At 35.6% G+C, this 25,655-nt stretch overlaps 2 protein-coding genes across 3 annotated transcripts; one reads left to right on the top strand and one right to left on the bottom strand.

Moving 5' to 3' along the window:
• Window positions 1-6,526: 6,526 nt before the first annotated feature.
• LOC132174876 (uncharacterized) lies at window positions 6,527-13,924 on the bottom strand. The gene is made up of 8 exons (XM_059586608.1): window positions 13,722-13,924; window positions 10,253-10,290; window positions 9,582-9,653; window positions 9,376-9,459; window positions 9,248-9,282; window positions 8,235-8,320; window positions 6,976-7,041; window positions 6,527-6,776 (listed from the first exon to the last, which is right to left on the bottom strand). Exons 1-8 carry the CDS (start codon window positions 13,786-13,788, stop codon window positions 6,742-6,744), a joined length of 483 nt encoding a protein of 160 aa, XP_059442591.1. The 5' UTR covers window positions 13,789-13,924; the 3' UTR covers window positions 6,527-6,741.
• Window positions 13,925-17,168: 3,244 nt separating this feature from the next.
• LOC132176480 (uncharacterized) lies at window positions 17,169-24,111 on the top strand. Of its 2 annotated transcripts, XM_059588705.1 has the most exons (9): window positions 17,169-17,330; window positions 17,420-17,495; window positions 18,007-18,085; window positions 19,362-19,443; window positions 21,173-21,281; window positions 22,722-22,810; window positions 23,035-23,099; window positions 23,203-23,281; window positions 23,562-24,111. In XM_059588705.1, exons 1-9 carry the CDS (start codon window positions 17,259-17,261, stop codon window positions 23,727-23,729), a joined length of 819 nt encoding a protein of 272 aa, XP_059444688.1. In that variant the 5' UTR covers window positions 17,169-17,258; the 3' UTR covers window positions 23,730-24,111. The 2 variants fall into 2 exon arrangements, with proteins under 2 accessions (XP_059444688.1, XP_059444687.1); XM_059588704.1 differs by lacking the exon at window positions 23,562-24,111 and having other exon boundaries at window positions 23,203-23,554.
• The last annotated feature ends 1,544 nt before the right edge of the window (window positions 24,112-25,655 follow it).

Raw genomic sequence — 25,655 nt, 5'->3', positions numbered from 1 at the left:
CTAATTGCCTAAATCTTCAGCTTGGACTTTTGTTGTGTGATCACACATCATACTCCTAGCCAGCTTGGACGATATTTACTTATGTTTCAGTAAAAATGAAAATAAAAAAATATCAAAAATAATATTTGAGTAGCTTCGCTTTATTAGAATTTTACCTGTTTTGAGACAATAAAAGTACAAAAGAAAAGATTATCACAAACCCGTATTAGAATTTTATTTATTTAATTATGATTTTATTTGTAGAATATTTTATTTTATTAAGACTTTATTTCCTTTCCTTATTAGGATTAGATTAGATTTAATTATGTTTCTTTCCTTGTTGGGATTATGTTTATTATTTCTACTAGGATTAGGTTTACTCTTTCTATGAGTATTTCTCTTCCGTAATTAGGCTAGCTTATAATGTAAAACTCATTCATTTAATCATTATCAAATGAGAGAATTTTTTCTCAAATACTTTGCGGAGTTTTATCTTTCTTTTAGCATGCAGGCTTGTTTTATCTTTTGGGTAGAAGATGAATACGCTTCTCCTTGTAGAATCAAAGACGCTGCTCTTTGATTAGTTACCTTAGTTTTCTGCTACATCAAAAAGAAACAGACACGAGTAACTCTGTCGAGGCTGGCTCATGGAAGAACACTTCGATAATTATGTCAGTGATCTCTTTTTGAAAGGAATAATGGTAAAACTTAGAAGATTGTTGTTTGGTGATAAAATGATTGGTATAGTTCTCGTACCTTCAATAACTCTCTTTCTTGACATCATGGGCTCTCATTTCTCTGCATGAGCTTTGTCAGGTGTTTCCTTGTTGGCTCTATTAGGTAGTGCGGCGTGGTGTTTGGTCACTAACCCTAATGAATCACATCACATGACGTGTCTTGCCTTCTTTTGTGATACGTCTCTGACAAGGTCATAGTGTTGAATGAAATGTTACTTGCTATTGTTGTATTGAGGTAAGGTATGGTGCATGTATAGAAGTGTGGTGTTATATAATATTCTACTACTGAGAATAGGATAAGTGATTGAGGTAAGGTTGTAAGATGGCTATGACAGGCTCTACATGCCTTTCATGTTAAAGAAGCAAACCAACTTTCATGGAATTAACGGGTATCAAGTCAATGGGCTTCTCAAGGGCATGATTGAGCACGGGCCGCTTGCAGTATCGCTCGCTAGATGGGGCTCGTTGTTTCCCTCTCGGGCTTGGAGTCCCACTATCAGAAAGGATTATTCTTGGGTATACTATAGTTAACGAATCAGGATCCCCTACAATTTTAAAGAAAATGTAGATTTTTAAATTACAAAATTCAAGTTGTTCCTTGTATTAAACGACTTGGAAAATGATCCCTATTAAAAGAACCCGATGAAAATATATTCAAATTCTAATCGATAACATGCCACTTTTTAAAAGGTAGCATTTTTCAAGCCACTCCATGCAAGGAATAGACTGAATTCTACAATTTTAGAATTTACAATTTATTTGAAATTATAGGAAATCCTAATCCATAGTTAACCTCATTAATTATTTATATATATATATATATATATATTTTTTTTTTTTGAAACAGTTCAATCTCATTCATTGATAAATGAGTATAAAGCTCAAACAACACAGAGCAAAGCTCTGAAGCAACCATAGCCAAAATTACGAGGTTACAAGCGTTAAAGATGACGTATTACATTTCAGACTCAAACTAAATCCGCTAACCTATGACTAATTTTCAAACTAAACAGTAGATCTGCGCTAAACAGACTCAAACCAATGCATAGGTAGCTCTTATTCCTCTGCATTGAGGGCAAAGAACCCCAAGCCAAAACTCATTATCCTCGACCCAAAAGCCAAGATAACGTTCACATCTACAACCCAAAGGTCTGGACCAAATCAACTACCCCGAAGGGCATCAGGCAGGCAGATCAAGAGAGAGGACCGAGCATTATTACAAACAAAAACAAAACCGATACAAGGAAACAAAACAAGACAAAAATAACAAAAAAAGGAAAGGTAGACAAAATTACAGGGAAATAACCAACAAAAAAAAGCACACTAAGAGGATGACAGTAGCCAGAAAGAAGAGCTGATCGCACGCTCACCGGAAACCGAAAACGGAAAGGGGGCGTTGGAAGCTCATCGCGGTGGGGGCGCGAGAAAAAGGCCAAGTAGAAGACGGTAGGCGGCGGAGCAAGCGCAGAAGAGATCGGCGGCGCATTCAAACGAAGGGGAAAGTTTGAGTGAAACCCCATGAGCATCATCCACAAAGAGTACCTAAACAAACAGAAACAACAAAAGCAAAAACAAAAAAAAAATAAACACAAACTCTACCAAAAAAAAAAAACAAAAGGAGAGAATACAAGAAAATAAAACAAAGAAACAAGAAACCCAAAACAGAAACCACATCGGGGAGGAAGGTTGCCATGGGAAAATGGCTGGAACGCGAAGAACCCAAATGGAGCCGAAGAGGACAAGCGGAGGGGCGAGTGACGTGGGTTCGACAAGGACAGTAGGTCGGGCAAAGAACGGCCGATCCAAAAGCCTAGAGCAAAAAAAGGGACCAAAGGAGGGGGAAGAGTCAGAGAGGAAGGGAAAGGAAAAATCGCCCAAAAAGCTAAGGGCATCAGGTAAATAGGCTAGCTCGCTAAAAGAAAAATGGCAATGGAATGGAAGGGGAGGGGGGAGGCAAAAGAGGGAAAGGGGAGGAGGGCCGGAGGGGGAGAAAACGACGCTCTCTGCTAGAGATGAAACCCTAGCAGAGAGGGGAGATTAATTATAGTTATTTGTGTTCATTAATCAATCTCATTAATATTCCATTAGATGTCTCCTCAGGACCAATTATCTTTTAATCTGATAAAATTTGTATTAAATTTCCATCATATTATTAGTTTTTTTTTTATTAAAAAAATAAAAAATCCCTTCATATTATTAGTTTGATAAGTGCATAGAAATACTACATGCAGCTCAGTTATTTTCAGTTTTGATTACCACCCCCATAAAACCTATTTGATACATAATTTGTACTAAAAAGTTGCTTCATTTTTTAATTAAGTAATTAGTTTGCATTTTAGTTTATTTAACTAAGAAGAAAAAAATTAAAGAAACTTGGCTATCTCTGTTTAAAATAGTTTGCCTAATTGAGTATCCCAAATTAACAATTACTTCAATTCCTCTAAGCCAATATCTCCAAACTAGATGTGTATTCTCTTTGTCATTTGCTTATTTTTTGAAAATAACTGAAAATAAATTATTTGTCCAAGATAATTGAAAATAATCACTCTTTAATACTTCTTGATCACTAGGTTTTTTACTTTCCATTCATCAATATTTTAATTAAGGTAGCCCTCAACATGCCCAAACTTTCTCTTTTTTAATTATTATTATTATTTTTTTATATGCTTGGAACAAATTATTTATAAAGAGATTAGGATACTATTAATTAGTTTTAGTTAAGCCAACTACTAGTTATTTTTGGTTATTTGGCTAAGCACGGGACAATTCAAATGATTTAACTACATCTATCCAATAAGTTTGTTTAATTGAAATTCTCAAATCAAATTACTTCCTCCAACTCCAAGTCAATATCTTTAAAAAAACGATATTTGTGTGGGCCTTTTATCACTTTTTTTTTTTTTTTTTTTTTGATATGTTCACACAAGAGAAAAAGGAGGGGGGATTCTACTAGTAACCTCCGCTTCATGAGGCCTGGTCCACTGCCGATTGAGCTATCCCTTGGGGACGAGTCTTTTCTCATTTGTTTATCGTTTTAATGTACAAACAACTTGTTTGAGGATTTAATGCCACTCCCTTCCATAACTTCATCATTATTTATTTATTTATTGTCGGCTAAATAACATGCACTTTAAACTAAATATATAAAAATATAAAGTTGATATGAACAAAAACCCACATGCAATATCTAGAGTTTACATTTAATTAACATTTTGAAGAAATAAAATTATTTTTACATACAAAAACAAATATTGTAGTGATGTCATAGATAGCATGCCTATAAGTTTCTTATGTCGTCTCAAAGAGGTAGCTCAATCGACTGAGACTACGCCTAATGAAGCGGAAGTCACTAGGTCAAACCCCCCTCATCCTCTTGTGTTGACATGTCAATAAAAGTTTCTTATATATGTCTCTTAACATTTCAACCTCATCAATGTTAAGAGATTATGGCCGTGGCATTTTGCATTAAATTAAAAATAATGGAAGCTAGTATTTAATTTAATATTTTAATTTGGGTTGAGAGAAAAAGTATATAACTAAACAAATTCAAAGCACTAAAACAGCAATTTTGATCTTGTCATCTCATTACCATAAAGTAACCATTCCTCAAGTTTCGACATTTCAATTCCTTGGTAAGGTCAATTATACTAATCAAGATGGACTTGAAGAAGGATGTCTTAGATGTTTAGGTCCCTATCCAATTATGCCACATAGCATAACAGAAGCTCATGGATGAAGAAACAAAAAATAATAATTTACAAAGCCCTTTCAAACTTCAAAGTTTAGTTTTATTATTATTTTTTTTTTTTTTTAAAAAAAAAATATATCCTATTCTAAAAGACAAGCCAAAAATACTAACAATAGCTATTCTATCTGGGTGTGACCATCGTATCACCTACCTATTGGGAGCTGTACAATAAGGACCTAGACCGTAGGAACCGCAAGCGCTCATTTAAGTTCGACTAAACTATAGCCTAATCGAGTCCCATCAAAACCTTAGTGGGACCTAACGCGGCTAATATTAATAAGATTGATGATTTCCATTTTGAGAGTCGAACCTTTACCCTAATATATACCCAATCACTTGGAGATTTTTTTTGAGGCCACTAAACCACCACCATTAATGGTAAACTTCAAAGTTATTTATTTAATCACAAACTTCATGTCCTTATATTCACAAAAAGTAATGTTATGTACTGCACTTTTATCTTATTTTCATTCTACTAGATTAATTTGGCAGTATTCACACAAGATCTTATAAACATTGCTATGTCAACCCAATAAAATAGCATTTTTGGTTCACAAATCACAAATCAAGAACCCCTTTGCCTGTTGTTGACCAAAAGATTTTGGTCTGTGGCTATGTCATCCTCCACCTTTAGACTCTCCTTCCCAAGCTGTCAATTTTTTGGCAAAGACATTCGGATGCCTTCAGTCAGTTTTGGGTTACACACTTTTGCTCTTTAAGAGAGAAGATACATATATATATATATATATATATTCTTTTTATGCAATTAACCAATCGTACAAGAGAGTTAAAAAAAGAAAAAAAGAAAAAAAAAGGGTATAAATTCTAAAGTATATTCTTTTCATTCAATTACAACGTATTCATGTGGGTCCTCTCCATCATAGCCGCAAAACACATGATTGAGGTGGCCCTACACGTTTCATGTTCTCTCTCTTTCTCTCATTGGTGAAAAATGGTTGGCTCAGAGATATATAGCACGAGCTTAATTTTTTATTTTTTATTTTTTTAATTTTCCCAGTCAACTTTTTTTAATTTGACCATTTGAGGTCAAACAAAGCTTTTTTATTTTATTTCTGGTTTTCTAAATATTTAAAGTAAAATGATTATGAAAATAACTTTTTTGGCCAAGAGAAAAACGTTGCCGATGTATATACATTTTCAGGAATCTTCCTCTCCTGTCGTTTCTTCTGAACAAATCTGTCAACAAAATGATCACATACTGTTTAGGTTGGCCAACTTACAATCCACAGAATAATTTCAAAGGCGTCTGCGTCATTCATTTGGCACAAATGGTTATATTAATTTTCCGCCTCCATTTTTCCCTGCTGTTTGCTTAGACAGAAAAGAAAAGAAAAGAAAAATTCAAAGGCTTTTTCTTTTTGTTTGAGCATCCTGCCGCCCAACTGACATGAACAAGCCTAATTGCCAAGGAATCTCGTTATTCAGCTTGTGATTTGCTTGAACAATTGGGTGGAATCAGGTTCTTTTGATCTGAACCAAATAAAGCAATGTGGTGGGTTTGTCGGTTTTGGAGGCTACCGCCACCCACAACTTCATCAAGACTCAAGGACTTTCCTTCTCTATATATCTATCTATCTGTTTACAGGAAGGATCAACGAATACATTCATCCAAATATTTTAAATTATTCATCCAAAAATAAAAAAAAATAAAAATCAACGAATACCATCTCCAATTATCAGCATAGATTCTCTCTTTAATATTTGTTTAAATCAAAGGAAAGCTCAGAGTTGCTATTAACAAGTTCAACCAATCTTGTGAGGGATTGCAACTGCTATAAGCATTAGGTTAGGAGAAAAATACCCTTCCCTTGTTCTCTTTCCTTTGGTTTGTGCCCCCCCCCCCGGTGGGGAGGGGTGGGGGGTTGACTAAAAAGAGTGATGCTACTTAAAAAAAAATACAAAAGAAAAGTTTTTTAAAACACGTCTTGTAAATGTGTGTGATAAATAGGTGTGAAAAGAAGTATTACTCGACTAAAAAACCTAAAAATCACCACTATGAAAGCAATTTTTGCAGCGCAAAAGAACACGGAATGAGATGCTATAAAGATTAAAATCAGCCTATTACTGGATTAATAAGCTTCAACACCAAATTTTCCTCGATAACAAAACAAGAGCTATCACACATTTTCTGACATTCTCAGGATATAGAATGAAAATGCATTAGTATTTAAGAAAATTTAATAACTTTGCAAAGACAGAAGGTTAAACATAAGAGAAAACAACCACTATCCATCTGCTTTGCTTCTTCAGAATCTTTCATTTGCGCACCTCTGTTTTTTTCTGATCTTTGGCTGACAAGAGTAGATAAATTACCATCAGTCTGTTATTTCCTTGGTGAAGAAGGAAAGAAGTACAAGAGTACAAAACGAGAAAAACCTGCTCCATCGTAATGCTTCCACCCCTTGTAGGGAAGACAACAGAGCAGAAGCATCACGAATCTTGGAGCAAGAAGAGGGCTAAGTCAGACAGTTAGGGCTACACGAATCATACCACTCTTTTCTTCATCTCGCTTCCTAGCAGCCTCTGCTCTTTGTTGCCGTATCAGGGCCAAGCGTTCTGCAAGACAATTTTTAGTGAAACAACAAAATACTGAACAGATGTTGAGACGAGAGCCATAGACGGCCTGTTCGGCGATCAACAATTTCAAATCTTGAAAGATATTGATGTTCTGAAATTAACTCTATATAGTTACTTTTTCAATAAAAAATTAAATTTAAGTGTCCCATCAGTGATTTTCACACAGACAAAATATGGAAGTATTGACATTTTCCATAGGAATTGGGATGCTCATGAAAATTGTCATTTTTAGAAATTTTGCCAAATGAACAACCAACAATGTACATTTTTGGTAAGTGCTTTGAGGGTTTTTTTTTTTTTTTTTGTGTGTTTTGATTTGAAATTTTTTTGGTCAGGTCCACATTTGAAAAGTGTTGTTTGTAGGGCACAAAGGAAACTTGTTTGGTAAACTTTTTTAAAAAAGTGTTCTAGTGTATCTGAAAAGCAAAAAATATGAGAAAAGTGTTTTCAAACGAAACAAAAGCAGAAAAAAGGCAAAAAGTCAAAGGTGGTCCTGGATTAAAAAAAAAAAAAAAAAAAAAAAGAACCTTTGAGTCAACTTCTATTAATAAACTCTAGTAGGATACAAGATCATTGCCCTCAGACTAGGCACAGTTTATCCTAAATGTCTAGAAATTCTAATTGTATGGCAAAGCACATGATATAATTTAATAATTTCTAGCACTGCTGCTAGCCATAACTTGACCATATTGCTTTTAAAATCTATATATAACGAGCCATGGATGGTCCATACATTTCCATCTAATAGACTCAGCACAGGCTGGTTGCTACATACTTAATTAGCAGGATGACCATTTAAGTAATTTATGAATACTAACTACTATTTAATCTCTAAAAACGAAAAGTACTTTTCATTTTGTTCAAAGTTTTTGCCCTTGTTCTAGGCACAATATATACTTAATTAACCACCAAAGAAGTGAAACAACGTATAAGAAAGGAAAGAAAAAGACAAGATGAAACATGTTTTCTTGTGCAAGAATACATAATAAAGCCAAGTTCACTCCTAGCGCATTAAAGTGAAGTCAGTTTGGCCAATAAGCATACTTTATTTTTTTGATAGGTACATATGTATATATCAAAAACCCAACAGGGCGCCAATAAGCATACTTTATATAATTCATTAACCATCAAAAAGACAAAAGCTAAAGAAATTTTAATTTCAAATGAATTACCTAAATCTTTCCTTGCTTGTTCTGTTTTTCCTTGTTCCTGCAGCCTCATGTATCTCTCATGAGCTTTTTGTTTCTCTATCTCCTCTCTGTTACAATTATATTGAAGTTGAGTCAATAATAGTGGCAACTCATTACCTAAAGCACATGCTTACTTGTAAAAGAATTACATAATTACTCTAAACAAACTAATCACAAGCCCCTACAAATCAAAATCAGAGGAAAATGCAAGAACCCTAACTACAAAATATTATGTCTTACAAGTTACAACAAATGGAGTTCAACAGTGCCAGTATTTAACATTTTCAAGAGAATTCAATATGTCAAACAACTAAATACAAAAGCAAACAATATTTTGAATCCTAATCACATACCAAATAGAACATGCAAGTCTGCAGTGAATTGTTCATATTGTTTCAAAATAGAAAACATAATTATTATGATCACCACTCCACAAGATGGTATGTTTTTGTGGACATGTTTAGCACAGAGATCACCAGAATCCAAAGCACCGTGTTAATTTTAGATTCACATTTTACATTTTTTTGTGCATTTCATAGGGTGCAGAAACCAAAGGCCTGCAGATTGCAGTTGAAATTTTTGTAATGTCCATAGATGGGAGCTGAGACACTTTTAGAAGCTTCGTCATTCAGTTTCAGCTCTATTCAAGATTTATCAATAATCTTTTTTTTTTTGATAATGGAGGAGAACTTTACTCAGATTAATTGCACGTAGCAAACGCATATTGTTCAACAATCCTCACCGTTAATCAAACTCCTACAGGTAACTGATCCCACCCGCCAGAACCAGTTACCAGGTAATCCAGGAGCTTTCACTCCTGATGGGCTAAGCAAAACATAAACTCGATAAAGTTTCAAGAATAATAAGACAAACTGAAGCATAATCAGTGTAATGAGAAAAATGACGAAAACAGTTTCACAAATTAAACAGTGCTCTTATGCATTTAATGTAAGAGGACTCCATTATTTAAAGAAGGGAGAAGAACATGTACTTACCTTTCACGCCTTGAGAGTTCAGTCGTTTTCTCTGTCTGCAACATGGATATAGATCACTGAATGCATTAAGCTACAAACAAGCTACTGAAACAGTAACAAAAGAAATATTTTTTCTTTGCCAAACTTACATCAGCATTTCTAGCCTTCAAGTTCTTTGATTTTACTAAATTGGGATTTTCAATGTCAATGAGACCCTGGGTGCCTTTCCTCTTCTGCCAAAATTTGGTAGCAATTCAACAAGAAATAAGTTGGAAGCCAGAAAGTAATGTAGATATAACAAGATGTATTACAAAGGATTAGGTGCATAAAACTAAAGCGCAAAGAGTAACCTGACCTCAGGTTCTTCTTCTTCTTCTCCTTCTTCTACTTCCTCTTCAGATTCTTCTTCTACCTCCTCTTTGACTTCCTAACAGCAACAAAGAAATCAATTCTTCATCTACAAATGCTGATAAGCACAACAAATACAGACATACAGACAGACAAAGAAACAACGACAAAGAAATGACAAAATAAAAGAAGCCAGATATTAGTGTTAAGCATAGCTCATTTCAAGTTAAAATCAGGAGTAATGATTTTTGTACATGTAGGGAAAAATAGAAAGAACAAAAACACCATAAAATTCAATTTATACATGACAGAGTATTACTGCCTAGAGAAAAAAGTTTGATGTTCCAAAACGGCAATGAAAAACAAATTAACCCATACTCCTTTTTCTTTTGCTCACGCATTTACAAGTAAAGCCAGAATTACATTGTGAAAAACGCAACTCACATACTGCCAATCACTACGGGTCCATAATCTTGTGACATGCTATAGGCATGGGTCAAAGGAGAACAATAATAATTTTAAGAAATTAGAATTGGTCAAATATACATTATCGTATTCTTAAGGTAGATTCTTGAGAAATAAATGATTGAACACTCCATTACCAGAGAGAATGCAATTATATCAGTATGTACAGTATGCAATTCTTACAATAGCCAGTATAATAAGTACAATAAATACCTTCTTAAAACTTCGTGGGCGAGAAGAGCTACCAGCAACTGCAACCATTAGAAGTACAAACACAAAGCACATAGAGTGAGCCCATAGGAAATGTCACAACTAGTGAATGAACTTCATAAAATTCTATTTTACACACACACACACACACATAGATATATATATATATATATTATTACTAACTTCTGAAAATTTGTCGAAATTAACATTTTGATAGAAGATAGATTATGCAACATCAAAACACAAAAACTGAAAAATCATGAAGTTAAAAAGTACTCTTACAGCATAGTACTTACAAAACCTGTAATTAACATTCACAAATTCCAAACCACTTCAGAAACAAAGCCCCCAGACCCAACCAATTCAGTGGTTCGCTATAATTTCTATTTTCCAGCTGAAAATGTTTGGATTATTTTAACCCAATGCTCAAATTATGCATCCACGCTCCCCTAGCTTTATTTTGGCACATAAACTGAAAGCATTGAAGTCTGATTTGAAACAATGGAATGAGGAGGTAGAAGTCAAGGGCTCTTTGGTTGAGAGAGGGGGATAAGAACACTAAATTTTTCTACCGTGTAGCTAACTTAAACAGAAGAAGCAACACTGTTGCTTCCTTAGTTGTTAATGGGTCCATTTCTTGAGAATCTTCAGAAATCAGAGACCACATTGTGCAATTTTACAATCAACTTTATTCATAACAATTTCATTGGCTATTTGTGGTTGTCATGGAGGCTTTGAGTAAAATGTAGTCCGCCTCGGTGGATAAGGGCTTTACTAGGTTTTTCGATGGGGTCGAGAAGCTCAAACAAGTTCCTAATATCACATCTCTTGTTTGTAGGCAATACATTGATCTTTTGTGAGACAAATCCGGAATATTTCCATCACTTGCGTTTTCTCTTATGTTTTGAACCTGTATCGAGGTTGAAGATTAATTTTCTAAATTGGAGTTGGTCCCTATTGGTGTAGTGGATGACATTAGAGGTTTGGCTCCCTATCCTTGGTTGTAGGGTGTCCTCTTTGCCTATGAAGTATTTGGGTCTTCCTTCGGGACTTCAATTTGCAAACTTATTACGGGATGGCATTCAATGAAACATCGTTTGGCAGGTTGGAAGAGGCTTTCTTTATCAAAGGGTGGTTGGCTGACTCTAATTAAAACACTCTCTCCAATTTGCCAACTTATTATCTATCCTTTTTTCCCATACTTGTAAGAGTTGCCAATCGAATTGAGAAAATCAGCAGGATTGTCTGTGGGGTGGAGTCAGTGACAAGTTGAAGTTTCATCTAGTCAATTGGTCCAAAGTTTGTTCTCCAGCTATGATGGTTTGGGGGTTAGAAATCTGACTTAGTTTAATCGAGCTCTCTTCAAGAAGTGGGTATGTTGCTTTGCCACGAAAAAAGAGGCGTTGTGGAGATCAGTGGTGGAAACCACATATTATAGTATGAGGGAGGAGGATGTTCCAAAGAGGTTGTTGGCCTTCCAGCGTGAGGGGTGTGGAAAAACATTAGGAGGGGGTGGGAGGTGTTTTCTAGATTTGTCAGATATGAGGTGGGAGACGGATCAAAGATAAGGTTTTGGCATTATTTGTGGTGTGGAGATCGGTCTCGAAAGGCCTCTTTTCTGAAATTGTTTAGTGTTGCCCGCTGTAAAGAGGCTTTGGTGGCAGATCATGTGCATTCCTTAACGACAACCTTCAGTTAAATATTTATTTATCATACTTTGTGCATGATTGGGAGGTGGATTGGTCACTTTTTTTATTTTTTTTTATTTTTATAAGTAATTGAAATATCATTAAAAGTGAAAGGCACTCCCAAGTACATAGGAAGTATACAAGAAAAAACACGTAGCTAAAAGAAGAAAAAAGACTAAGAAAATGATGAAAACTTAGGACCAAAGAAGAAATATAAGCAGCTGTCCACATATAAAGAATATTGAAGAAAAAAGACTTAAGTTTCTCCATCGTACTCTCACGATCTTCAAAATTCTTATCATTCATTTCCCTCCAGATACGCCATAAAAGATAACACAACACCATCTTTCACACAACAGCACTCTAAGGGCTACCAACGGTCCACCAACATGCATATAAATGCATAACTCGTCTAGGCATAACCCAAGAAAACCCAGAGTGATAGAAGAAAGCATTCCATAAGGCACTCACCGCTTCACAATAGACAAGAAGACCATCCACGAACTCCCAATTTCTTTTGCACAAGCAGCACCTATCGATCTCTATGACATGCCGCTTCTTAAGATTGTCTGTGGTAAGGATCTTTCCTAGGGTTGCTAACCAAGCAAAAAAAGCTGTCCTTTAAGGGAGCCTTAGTCCACAAAATACTCTTTCAAGGGAAAAGATTGGTCACTTTGTTCTTTGATCTTTTGAACTCCCTTAAATTGAGACGAGGTGGCGAGGATAAAATGTATTGAATCCCTTCCGAAAGGTGGAAGGTCAAGGTTAGATCCTTCTATCATAGGCTCTGCACTCCCATTGGGTCTCCTTTTTCTTGGAAGAGCATTTGTGTTGATGGCAGCGTTAGGGAAGATCTTAATGTTTGATAACTTGAGAAAGAGACAAGTCATAATAGTGGATTGGTATTGCATATTGTTGTGTATACACTTGTGAGAGTTGTGTCCCACATTGAGGAAATATAAAGAACAAGAGTACTGAATATACATAAGTGTACCCAAGCCCATTAGCTTAGGCTTTTGGGCTAGAAGTGGTGTCCTAATATGTATATTAATTTACTCTTGTTTGACTCCCATGGTGTTTGTCTCCCCAACACATGTAAGAAGAATATGGAGACTACTAATCACCTTCTTCTCCACTATAAAGTGGTTAGAGATCTATGGGTTTCGATCTTCCATCTTTTTGGCATAGAGTGGGTCATGCATGAAGGGTGATGGAGTTATTGGCTAAATGGAGAGGTCAGTTGGGAAGTAGGTGCAGTTTAGAAGCTTGGAGGCTGGCTCTTCAGGATTTTCTGTGTATTTGGGTTGTGCCCTTATGCGCTTCTAAAGATATTGAATTACTTAGGGAAAAAAAAAAAAAAAATTGTGCATCCAAGTAAAGGCTCAGTTACTAATACAAAATCCGCCAAATAAAATGATCCCAACCATTTTTTTCCGAGTGTGACCAAAATTTTAACTGATTCGACTAGATTAACGTCGCTCATACCAACTTCCACCAACAGCCTTGAAAAAAAGTCTATTACACTTAATGAGCTTCCCCAAATTTACAGATGATGAAACTGACAAATCTTTATAAACGAAAGTTAATCCCTCAGTAACTTTGCAAACTTAATTAAAAAGGTGCCATTAACCTTAATTCAGATATAACATAAAATAGAAAATGACAATAGCTATAGCCAAATTTGGTGGATCTGATATAGTTCAGGAACTAAAACCCTACATATTCGTATACGCATAGAGAGAGAGAGAGAGAGAGAGAGAGAGGGAGAGAGAGAGAGAGATTACGGAGTTCTTCGTGGGTAGAGAAGCTGCGGTGACCGGTGGGCTTGCCCTTGAACTTTCCTCTTCCCATCTTTGAAGCAGAGAAGGAAGATTTCAACTACGAAATCCCAATGAGAGAGAGAGAGAGAATGGGTAGTTTCTGCAGCTGGGTTTGGCACTCAGAGCTCTCTGCTACTCGTGTGTTTGAAACTTGAAAGCCTCACTGATATTTATTCCTTTTTGCATCAGACTTTGGCTTTATGTCCACGCGCCGTTATTTCAAGCTGTCGATAAAAGTGGGAATACGCTTTCTTGAAGAATAAAGGAATTGAATAATTCGTTGTTTTCTTTTTTCCTTTCCAAAAAAAAAAAAAAAAAAAAGAGAGTATGTCACCGCCTCTTTTTTCTTTTTCTTTTTTCATTTATTGAAACAAGAGTTTTCAATTGGAGACACATGCTAACTTTTGTAAATAAAAAGACCTTTGCTATCTTTTCCATCCGATAAATAATCGAAACTATTATTATTATTATTATTATTATTTTTGGTGAGTATATAACAAAGAAGCTACAAATTATAACAATGGGCTGAGCAACTCAAACAAAAAGGCATTAAACCACTGTATCAAATTGGGTAAATAGAAATAGAAAAAAAAAAAAAATGCAATGCATCAAATAAATAACGCAGAGCTATGATTTTTTGGCATGAAAACCAAGAAAATTGACCACCAATTAAGATAGTAATATATGGTGTGTCAAAAATGATACAACCAAAGAGTTTAGAAAAGAGCACGAAACTATAAAAGTTCTGCAATCATGTCCAAACCCTAAAGGACGGACAAGAACAAACGGTAATAGAGACTTTTAAACACAAAGAAAATAACAATATATAAACAAAAACAAGACTAAACGCCCATAACAAACGATAAGCAAATAACATAAAAAGGAAATAAATAGTGCAAAACAACAGAGTTGATCACTGAAGGGGGAGAGGAAGGGTCTTCACGCGTCGGCGCGTGGTGGCTGGATGATGATGGAGCTGGCAGCGATAGGTAGCGGAGAGGTCCAGGAGTTCAGTGAGGTGACACGTGTGAGGTTGCAGCTTCATGAAATGGACCGATCTGATTTTGAAAAAATTAAATCCAAAGATTTCAAAGAGAAGCCGAAACTGAGACTTGGAGCGGATGGAAAAGGCGGTGACCAGACCATCTATGAAAGAGGATGAGATGACGAAGCTGTTGATGCATGATAAATTGCCATAAGTGATGGATAAGGTCTCTGATGAGGCAAGCAAGACCTCGTAGAAGGTATTTGGAGCCTCATAAGAGGCAAGAAAGAGAGAGGGAGGAAAGGAAAAGGGGATCATAGGGGAAAGGGAGGGAGGACTTCCTCCTCCCACGGCTACTTGGGAAAGGAGGGGAGATTTTTTAGGTGAGAGAAGAGAGCCTTTTTCTTTTCTTTTTGGGTTATCTTCTTGGATGGAAGTTAACGAAACTATTATCAAAATACAATTACTGTCATTTGGTTCATGGAATATGGACCAAAATGACAACCATAAATTAGCTGGACAAACACAATAAGGAAAGTTTTCAGATAAAATTTAAAATTTACTTGAAAAATCGATTAAATCGGTTAATTGTCGGTTAACTAATAAAAAAATTTATACCGTCTAACGAACCTAACTGATGACGAAATAGTATTTTTATTCCGCCTACCGACCCCCGGAAGTCGGTTTCCGGTCGGTGATGATTCGGTGGCGGTCAGTAGGCAGTAAACAGTTAATCTGCCTACCACTACCTAAACCTTTGGCCGGCCACTATGAGTAACGACTTGCTTGCGAATGTTGCACCTAAGGCTCTGTTGTAGAGGCGGCTTTTGCCACCTCATGAGAGAGTGAGTCTAAGATTTTTACAAGATAAATGATTGATGTTAATGTTTTTCTCATATTTTCTTTATTTTATCTTTCAAATCGATTTATGAACTTGGATGGACTTCCCATAAATTAATGAGGAATCCTGCGAATCTAATAGTTAATTTATTGAATTTGTAAGAGAATATATATATATATATATATATATATATATATATATATGAGCAAAGTACTTACATAAATTATTTATCTTTTCATGGCTATTTTTTTATTTTTTATTTTTAAAATAGAATGGCATACTTATATTTTTTAGCCCATTTTAGGTATTATTTGAGGGAGAAAGTTAATGGAATTCTCCATTTACAAATGTTGGTGGGACAAGCTTTAAATTTATTAATTTAATTTAAAAATTAGGTTTTTGTTCCCAAGAGGTAGCTCAATCGGCTGGGACCACACTTAATGAAGTGGAGGTCACTAGTTCGAATCCCCCTTCCCCCTCTTGTGCGGACATGTCAAAAAAAAAAAAAATTAGGTTTTAATATCAAAATGTTTCTAAAGAATAAAACCTTCTCTAAAAGGGCATAACAACTAACAAATACACCTTTGATGTGGTTGTCTTTCTTGTGTATATCGTGTACATAGTCGTGCCAAATATATATGAGTTAAATACCTAACACCCTCTCTGGGGTTTGCCAACTTTATTTTTACCCCTTGTGATTTAATTTTTATCACAGGAGGTCCTTGTGGTTTTGATAAATGACCAAGTTAGTCTATCCGTTAGTTGACCGTTAGTTGACTAACGAAATTCCACGTGGACCAATCAGATGTTGACACGTGGCACATATTAATTTTTTAAAAAATTCAAAAAAAAAGTAATTTTTTTTTTTGACACGAGCCACCCCATGGGTGCCCAAGGGGGTGGTCAAAACCACTCCCAGTGGGTACTGGGGGTGGCTCGGCCACCCCCATGGAGCCTAGGGGGTGGCTGAAACCACCCCCAATGGTGGTTGGGGGTGGTTTTGGCCACCACAAAAATGTAAATTTTTTTTTTGACACGAGCCACCTCCTGGGTGCCCAAGGGGGTGGCTAGGTGGCTTAGCCACCCCCATCCGGCCAGATGAGGGTGGCCTGGCCACCCCCATGGCCAAAGGGGGTGGCCGAGTCACCCCCAAATGGCCAAGAGCCACTCCCAAATTTTAAATATATATATATATATATATATATATATATATATTTTTTTTTTTTTTAATTTTAAAAAAAAAAAAATAGTCAAAATACCAATGCCACAATATCCGACGGCCAACGCTAATTCACGGGCCAACTGTTGACTTCACTCACCTCACATTTATCGGGAAATTCATGCGAATTTCCCCACATAAAATCTAAAACCCCCTGTATGCGAAAATAAAGCCGACAAACCTATTGATATTTAACCCTATATATATATATATATATATATATATATATATATATATTTCAATAAAATTATTATTTATAAATACATAAAACACCAATAGAGAAAGACAAACGGCGTCGCATAACGGGTTTCTTTTTCGATAAAATGACCCATTCTCTCAGTCAAGGCGGGGACCGAATCCATAAAGTGACGTCGTTTGTAGGAGGGCGCATATTTACGTTTTTCTCTGTTAACTCTCCGGCACGAGGAGAGCAAAGAAACTCTAAAAGAAGAAGATATGGGAAGCCAACCGAAGAAGAAACCTAATAACCAGCTACAACTCAACCCTAACTGGGCTCAACTCCAACAAGTACTACTCTCTCTCTCTCTCTCTCTCAATCTGCTTATGAAACTGTTGATTGTTTTGAGAAGTGAAAAAACTAATTTTTTGTTTTGCAGAAGCTGCAAATTCATAACTCAAAGCCTCCAAGACCCTCAAACAACTCAGAAAACGAAAACCCAAAAACTATTTTAGGTAAGTTTTTTATTTTATGCCCAGGATACTGCTTTCCCTTGCATTTTTGGCTTTTTTCTTTGTACTTTTGTTATTTTTAGCTTTTTAATAAATTTGATATATGCTTAGGGTGACTTATGTTTGATTATTCTCTGATTTTGGCTTCTACTTACAACTACTAGTTGTTCAGAATTTGGAAAGAACTTTACTTGCTTTTAGCAACCACAAAATATATAATTTTTCCTTTCAAATGAAGGAAAAATATTTGGAAATCTGCTCTTTACTCAGGGAATCTACATTTTTATTTTTTTCTGTGATTTTTGGGTCAAATGGATTTCGTTATGCGGTAGAATTGTTTTTAGTCTGTGTTTTGAAATTATTTTCCTGTTTTTGATGATAAAGAATCAGTTGAATATTTGTTTTTGAAAACGAGGAAAGTACTCCTAAATAAATATGGCAAGCAAACCGTGCCTCAGTCTCAATATTTTATATTCATTTTTCTAACATTCTTTGCTAAGTCTTCCTTTTACAGGGAAGCGTAAGGAGAGACCAAATGCAGAGTTGGATGATCCTCAGATCAATCCTCTTATTCCAATTAATGATGATTTCAGGTCCTTCTTTAATCTTATTTAGTCTGATGTTCTGTTTGCCTGCTGCAAAAATGTTGTGTCTTTTCCTTTCTTGGGTTTTTTATTGTACTCTTAAGGTAGTACAAGGTTTGTTTCTGTCAATGCGTCTAGAGCTCAATACAACTGAAGTTTGGACAAATCGTTTGAAAAATGTATTATTGCGATTTCTAAAGTTCTTTCAATTTTTTCTTTTTAATTCTTTTAGGCTATTAAGAGTACTTATTACGTATTAATGTTACGTCAGTATCAAAAAATATAAAAAAGGAAAATTGGAAAGATGATTAAATAGTTACAAGAAAAATGTCTGCATGAACATTTCTTTAACCAATATTGGAGGTAAGTATATCCATTGCATGTTTTCCCAGGTTGTCAATCACCCTTGGGTTTGATGGAGAGAGAAGATTTTCTCTCTCAACTTATGCTTGTCAAAGTAAGGAGAATAGTGCAACCTATTTATTTCACTTTCTGTACTTTTTTTTTTTGATAAGTAATGTTGTATATATAAAAAAAAAACGCAAAGCGCTTCTAAGTACACAAGGAAGTATACATAGGTAACCCAACCAAAACCCACACACAAAACACCCTAAAAAACCGAAGAAATCCAAAACTAAAACCCACAAAGGCCCAAGAATAGCCCTAAAAATCCAAAGCCCCTACTACACCTCAGGGGGGAAGGAAAATGTATTTTTAGACCCAAAAAACTCCGCCGGCTCTAGCACTTAGCCGGAGAAGACCTCTGGCTTCTAGCCTCAAAATTTATGGAGCATTTCAAATTTTTGAACTCCCCTCTTCCTCTTAACCTTTGGAGCATAAATGTCAATTATAGGCTCCCTCTCCTTTTCAATGACTGAAAAAAGATCCAAAAGATCTTTATCGTCACCTCCCCCGGACAACCCCATTACTGAAGCGAAGTTCACCGCATCGATCACCACCTTGGAATAGCCCTCCACCCCCTCTGCCGGAGTTTTTGCCACAACCTCGGCAAGCAGCTCATTGTTTTTATGCAGCTGCTTAGCAACCTTTTCCTTCACCCTCCTGGAGTACCCCAGTTGAGACTTGGAGACAGTAGCCGCCCCAAGGGAGTGAGAAGAAATCGAGATAGTAGAGCAGTCCTGAGATTCTACAATGTCTCTTTTTGTACTTTTGTCAGGCAAAATATATATTTACATTGCAATGTCAAACATCAGTACCATTGATGTGAAATAGGTTTCCATTAAACAATGTGAATACCATCAGGAACTAATCAACCATTTTACAGTCTGACAGATGCGGTAGCCATGGATTGTGAAATGGTCGGTGTTGGTCAAGGAAACAAAAGTGCCCTTGGACGAGTTACTCTGGTATTCATTACTTCCTCTCTTTGCATCTATTGCTCATTTGTCTTTAAATCACTTTCATCTTTATGGTTGGTAACATGTTCTACATATGTCACACATTCTTGAAAATGATTTCATCTTATGTATACATTGTTTTGATTATTCATTGTTTGGGCCATTGAAAGATATTTCCTCAAAGTATCAGGTGGCTTTACATTTGCTGACTTTCCTTGTTTGTTGGAACTCTATTGAGGGTACTTCACGGTTAACTTCTATCTCATATTCTTTTATGGAATATAATGGATACTCTTACGAGTGAAGATGCAAAAGCACATGGAAATACATGAAAGAGAAAGTATTAAAGCAATGTTTTGCATTTCGCACCATTGATGACTATGGTTCAGTAAGTTAAGGAGTGTTTCTTGCTATGAAATCATCTATTGTTGATATTTCTGAATGAGAAAGCAAGATAAAAATGTATACTTCCTGTGTACTAGGGTTGCGGCCTTCTACGCTTTTCAATGAATCACTTATTTATCAAAAAAAAAAAAAAAAAAGCAAGATAAAAATGAAAGTTAAGGATTTAAAGACAATGATGTCTTGAACAAGTTGAAGGTATCTCAAAGGTTCTGGTGGATCTTCAGGATGAAAATATTGTGATCTAAATAGATTTGATGGCTATGGTTCTGCAGAAGTTGATAAGGTCTTTTTGCTGGAAAAATCATTTTTAGGGTTTCTAAATGAGAAAGCAGGATAACAATGCATGTTATGGATTTTTAGAGAACCAATTTCTCAGACAAATTTGTAGATATCTTGAAGGTTTTGGCAGAGTCTGTTCTTGTAAGGATAACAAATGAGCAGTAACCTTCTCATTATGGTGATATGTGCAGGATTTTGTGAAACATATTCGCTTCTCTTCTATCATCATCTGTCAATTTACATAGGAAGTGTATTTAATATAATTACTTGACGCGCTCTCATCTTTCTTATATTGATTTGGAAGGTTCATTTAGTACCGTATCTTGTGTTGAGCTGAACTTTTTTGTGAAAGAAAAAACAGGAAAGCAAATGATAAACAATATGAAAGGAAAAATGTTATGAATAGTGCCTTTTATCTTCACGTGGTGATTTGTTTTTAGCCATAGAATAATTAAATTTAGGCTTCACAGTCTGGGGAATGTATAAGAGGGAGAGTATGCTTTGGGGTTGTTAACAAAGAAGTAAAGAGAGAATGTTGTTACTGCTCAAGGATTGTGTAAATGATAAAGTGCCTAGAAGAAGAAAAAAACTAAGGCCAATATGCCTCTATACTCAAAACACTTTTGATTAGTAAATTAAAAGCCTAACAAAACCCAATAAAACATTCCTAATACTATTAAGAATTCTAGTATAATCTAGACCAAACGTAATTAAGAAAATAATCCTCAAATTAAAATTATGTTTGAGAATTTTATGAAAGTCCAAATCCGTCAGGGCACATGAAAATACCTGAAAGGTAAACTAAGTGCCTAAAACTGTTTTAACCATAAGACACTCATACAATAAGCTTGGAAACCATACAAGTCTTGTTTCAATCGGACATTGCATGATGGCCCAACATGTGTAAAACTCCTAATTTACCAAAACCGAAAATCACTCTAAAGCCAGCAACTTAACCTTTCTTCCATGGCTGCATCAAGTTAGCGATCATGTTTATAATTATGCTCTTTTACCTCTGTTTATTGATTGCTGATGGTATTTTGGTTAATGGCAGGTTAATAAATGGGGAAATGTTGTATATGATGAGTTTGTTCGCCCGGTTGATCGTGTTGTTGACTTCCGTACTGAAATTAGTGGCATTCGACCCAGAGACTTGAGGAAAGGTTGAATCTCTTTTTTCATGGAATTAGATTTTTTTATTTTTTATTTTTAAAATTGTAGCACGTAAACTCCTGGAACTTTACCTCTATGTTTGGCCCTCCCTCCAATAACTAATTGTCCAGTTTAATTATGTTCGGATTTTGGGACGATGTGTGGTCCGGAGAGGTATGCCTCAAGATAGCATTCCTAGTGTTGTATAATATTGCCTCGGTGAAGGAAGCGTCTGTGGCCACCAATATGGACTTGTCTAATGGCACCATTTAGTGGAACATTAACTTTATCCGCTTGGCCCATGACTGGGAAGTGGAAATGTTGGCTTCTTTTTATTCTCTGTTGTATTCCTTCAGAGGAAGGAGAGGTGGAGTGGACAAACTGTGGTGGATTCCGTCCCGCAAAGGGATCTTTGATGTTAGGTCTTTTTACAAGATTCTAGAACACAAAGACAATCCCTCTTTTCCTTGGAAGAGTATTTGGCGGACCAAGGCCCCTTAAAAGTGGCATCCTTTACTTGGTCGGCGGCTTTGAGGAAAATTCTTACTATGGACAATCTCAGGAAAAGACAACTTATCGTGGTCAATCAGTGTTGTCTATGCAAACTCAATGGAGAATTTGTCGATCATCTTCTTCTCTATTGTGAGGTCGCTTGTTCATTATGGAACGCTATCTTTAGTCGCTTTGGTCTTTCCTGGGTTATGCCTCACAGTGTGAAGGATTTGTTCGCATGTTGGTGGTCGGGGGGTAACTCTCGGAGTGCAGTCGTTTGGAAACTGGTGCCCCTATGCATCATGTGGTGTCTTTGGAGGGAAAGAAATGATAGGAGCTTCGAGAATCTAGAGAGGACCTCAGGGGAGCTCAAGTCCTTTTTTTCCCTCTTTTCTTGGACGGCTGCTTATTTAGCTCCCTTAATTATTAGCTTTTCTGATTTCCTTGTTCTCTTTTTTCTCTCTTTCTAGGCGTTCTCTTTTATATTCCTTGTGTACTATTGTTACGTCCCTCTGCGCTTTTGACACATGCAACATTACTTATCAAAAAAAAAGTTTAATTATGTTCTTTTATTTACTTGAGTTCCATTCATTTGATGAAGCTCTTCCTAGTTAATTGGTTTTTTTGAGAAAGAACTATCTTGGGGGTAAAAAGATATGCTTCCCCGAAGCTAATTGTAGACAAGTGATAACTTCTGTCTTATATTTTTGTTAGATTATATGGTTGAGCAGAGACCAAAACTTCTATTTTTTTTTTTTTTTTTTTCTTCTTTGAGATGAATTTTTCCTTCATACAAGATGGATTTTTCCTTTGTAGAGCTGTTTTACTTTTGTCTTTACAAGATGGGAACATGATCAACATTAGGAGTTATTTTCAAAAATGTTGCAAGGAAGATATATTTGAGATTTCCACTGCTTGTAAATGAAGGTCCTAATGCATGCATATAATATTCTCTTCAGCAAAAGATTTTCGGGTTGTTCAGAAGAGGGTGGCAGAGATAATTATGGGAAGGCTTCTTGTGGGACATGCCTTGCACAATGATCTCAAGGTTGGATATCTTGATTGATTGTTTTTCCTATTATCTATTTGATGAATTTTTTCTAGTGTACCAATGAGCTTTAGCTCAAATGGTGCCTCCTCCTTTTGTAGTAAGGTGAGGTCGTGGGCTCAAGTATCATTGGACGCGTGTGTAACTTACAAATAAAAAAAGTGGCTTTTTTTAAAGTGTTGCAATATAACTCTTGAGAATGTGAGTGGCTCTTTCTTGGACAGGTACTTCTATTAAGTCATCCCAAGAAGGACCTGCGGGATACCTCAGAATATCAAATTTTTCTCAAGTACTGCTTTACCTCACTTCGCTATTTTGTAGCTACTAAGCATTGTCAATGAAATTTTACTATATTTTATATCTCCTTATGACTTGTGAGGTTATTTACTCAGGGAATGGGGCAGAAGAGCACTCCGGCATCTTGCTGCTCAGTTTCTCGGTGTTCAGATCCAAAATGGGGAGCACTGCCCCGTTAGTTCTTTTAACTTTGTTTTGGTGATTAATTTAGAACATTTTCTTAAGTTGATAGTCAAATTTGGTGCACTCATATATAATGGGGTAATGCTACTAATACTAGTTGGGTCAAAGATCATCTTTAAAATAGAGAAAAAGCTAAATTCTCCAGTTTTTATGATGCTACACATTATTGTTGCCTCAGCTTCTCAGTGAAGAACCTGATTTAAAACTATGGAATTATTTTAGAACTTTTAACTACTTATCAAAAAAAAAAAAACTAATTCTTCTCGTTCAGATACAAGATGCTCGTGCTGCAATGCTCCTTTATCAGAAAAATAGAAAAGAGTGGGAAAAAAGTGCTAAAGATCAAATGCGGCTCAAACTGAAACAGAAGAAGCGCAAGCCTAAAAAGAAAGCAAAGCAGGGAGACGTTGTGATTGACCATGCCCCAACTGCATTGTAGCTTTGGCTGCCCATTGAAAGCCGACCATCAAAATGGGGCTCTCTTCAAATCTGCTAGCACATTGTCCGTAATGTTCAGAAGGAAGATTGAAGAGAGGATACATTACCTAGCTGCTAACACTAACTCCATCTAACAGGGATACACATATAGGAGAGCTAATCTTTTTATTTAGCCGGTAATCTTGCATGTGGGAAATTATCATTTTATTATCATGGGTGAACAAATGTCGGTGTGTTTAATTTTTTGCTGATAATTGCATTGGAGATGCATTATTTACACACTATTGGTGAGCAATTTGTCTACCAAACAGGATAAATGTGATTTTCTGAATTGATGAAAAAGAACAGGATTGTCAAATGATTTCGTTTTATATTTTGTCTTATTCTTCTATCTGAGTTTGTACTGTAACATTGGGCGATGAAGTTTCCACATTCATACTAGGGAACTTTTTGTGTGTAAATATGATACATTTGTCATACACCTGCAGATTTGGATGGATCCAAATTTGTTATTTACTGAAGTAGTCAGAAAATTAAGAAATTAAAATTAGCAATGAACTTTATGGTTCAAATTCAATTTAATGAAGAAGGAAACACAATTATATCGGTTAATTCACTGATTATATTTCGATAATGATTTATTTGATGAGTTTCGGTTAAACGAATATTTTGGTTAAAATCAGTTCGGTTAATCCATTAACAGTGAGATTTTTTAATTGGGCCAAAAATTGATCGTTTTGGGGGCCCAAATTATTTTTTGGGCTAAAATAGTTTATTGAACCAAACCAATTTTTAATGGGCCCATTAACTAACACAATAAGAGTCCACTATACGTCCATACATACGACAATTTTTTATTTTTTTACTGATTAATCGAACCGAACTGGCGTCGTTATAAAAATCCTTAACCAATTACCAACTGACTTTTGGTGATAGGCAGTTAGTGTCGATTCGGATGGAGGTGGTTACTGGTTACCATGTCCCTTGACCGATGTTTGTTTTCATGCAGCTCAACATTATTATTGACGTGTTGTTACTTGTTGAAGGCATCAAATTAGGAGGCTTCTGCTCTCTGCATTCGATTGAACAATGTAGTGAAGGAAACAAAGTGATGATTGAATAAAAAAGGGGGCTGAGGGTTAGTCCCCTGGATGAAGGATATCTCCAGATTCTCTACTCACTGATAGGGGTGTGCAAATTAATCGGTTACCGATTACAGGCCGTGTATCGGTTTCGACCGAACCGATATTAACCATAACCGATATATCGATATCCTTATTGGTTAAATTTTTTATACCGGTATGCTTATCGGTTCGGTTAGAAATTTCATATCGGTTAACCGTTTAACCGATATAAACCGTTAAATAGGGATGCCAAAACGATGTAGTTTTGTGATTATATATATACCTATGTAACCTTATCTTAATTTGGGTTTGGGTAGGTTTGATTTTTTTTTTTTTAGTGATGGCATTGGATGGGATTTTTTTGCCTTTGGTGAAAGCATTTTTCATTAACTAGTTTTGTTCGTCTAATTAGCATTCATTATGTTAATTAGTCCATTTGCTTTGGAAAAATGTATTTTATAATATAAAAAAAGTTGTGGTGGATCAATATAAAGAAGCTTCAAATTTTATCCCAAAAAACAAATATTTGGGTTCCAACAAAAATTATTTGGGCCCTAAAACAACTCATTTTTAATAAGTTATTTTAACGCAACAAAAAGTATTTGGGCTCTCAAAAGTCAAAAGAACTCATTTTTTGCCCAACAAAATAAATCAATATAAAGTCTACGGTTAAATTGGTTAACCTGTTTAACCGAACCGTTTAACCGTGTACCGTTATAACTGATAATTTCGATTAAAATTCTTATTGGTTCGGTATCGGTTAATAAACCGTTTAACCGAAAATTATCGGTTAATAACCGATA

Source organism: Corylus avellana, chromosome ca3, assembly GCF_901000735.1.
Source record: "Corylus avellana chromosome ca3, CavTom2PMs-1.0".
Taxonomy (NCBI): Eukaryota; Viridiplantae; Streptophyta; class Magnoliopsida; order Fagales; family Betulaceae; genus Corylus; species Corylus avellana.
The sequence above is the reverse complement of the archived record's forward strand: the minus strand, read 5'-3'. Positions and strand labels throughout refer to the sequence as shown.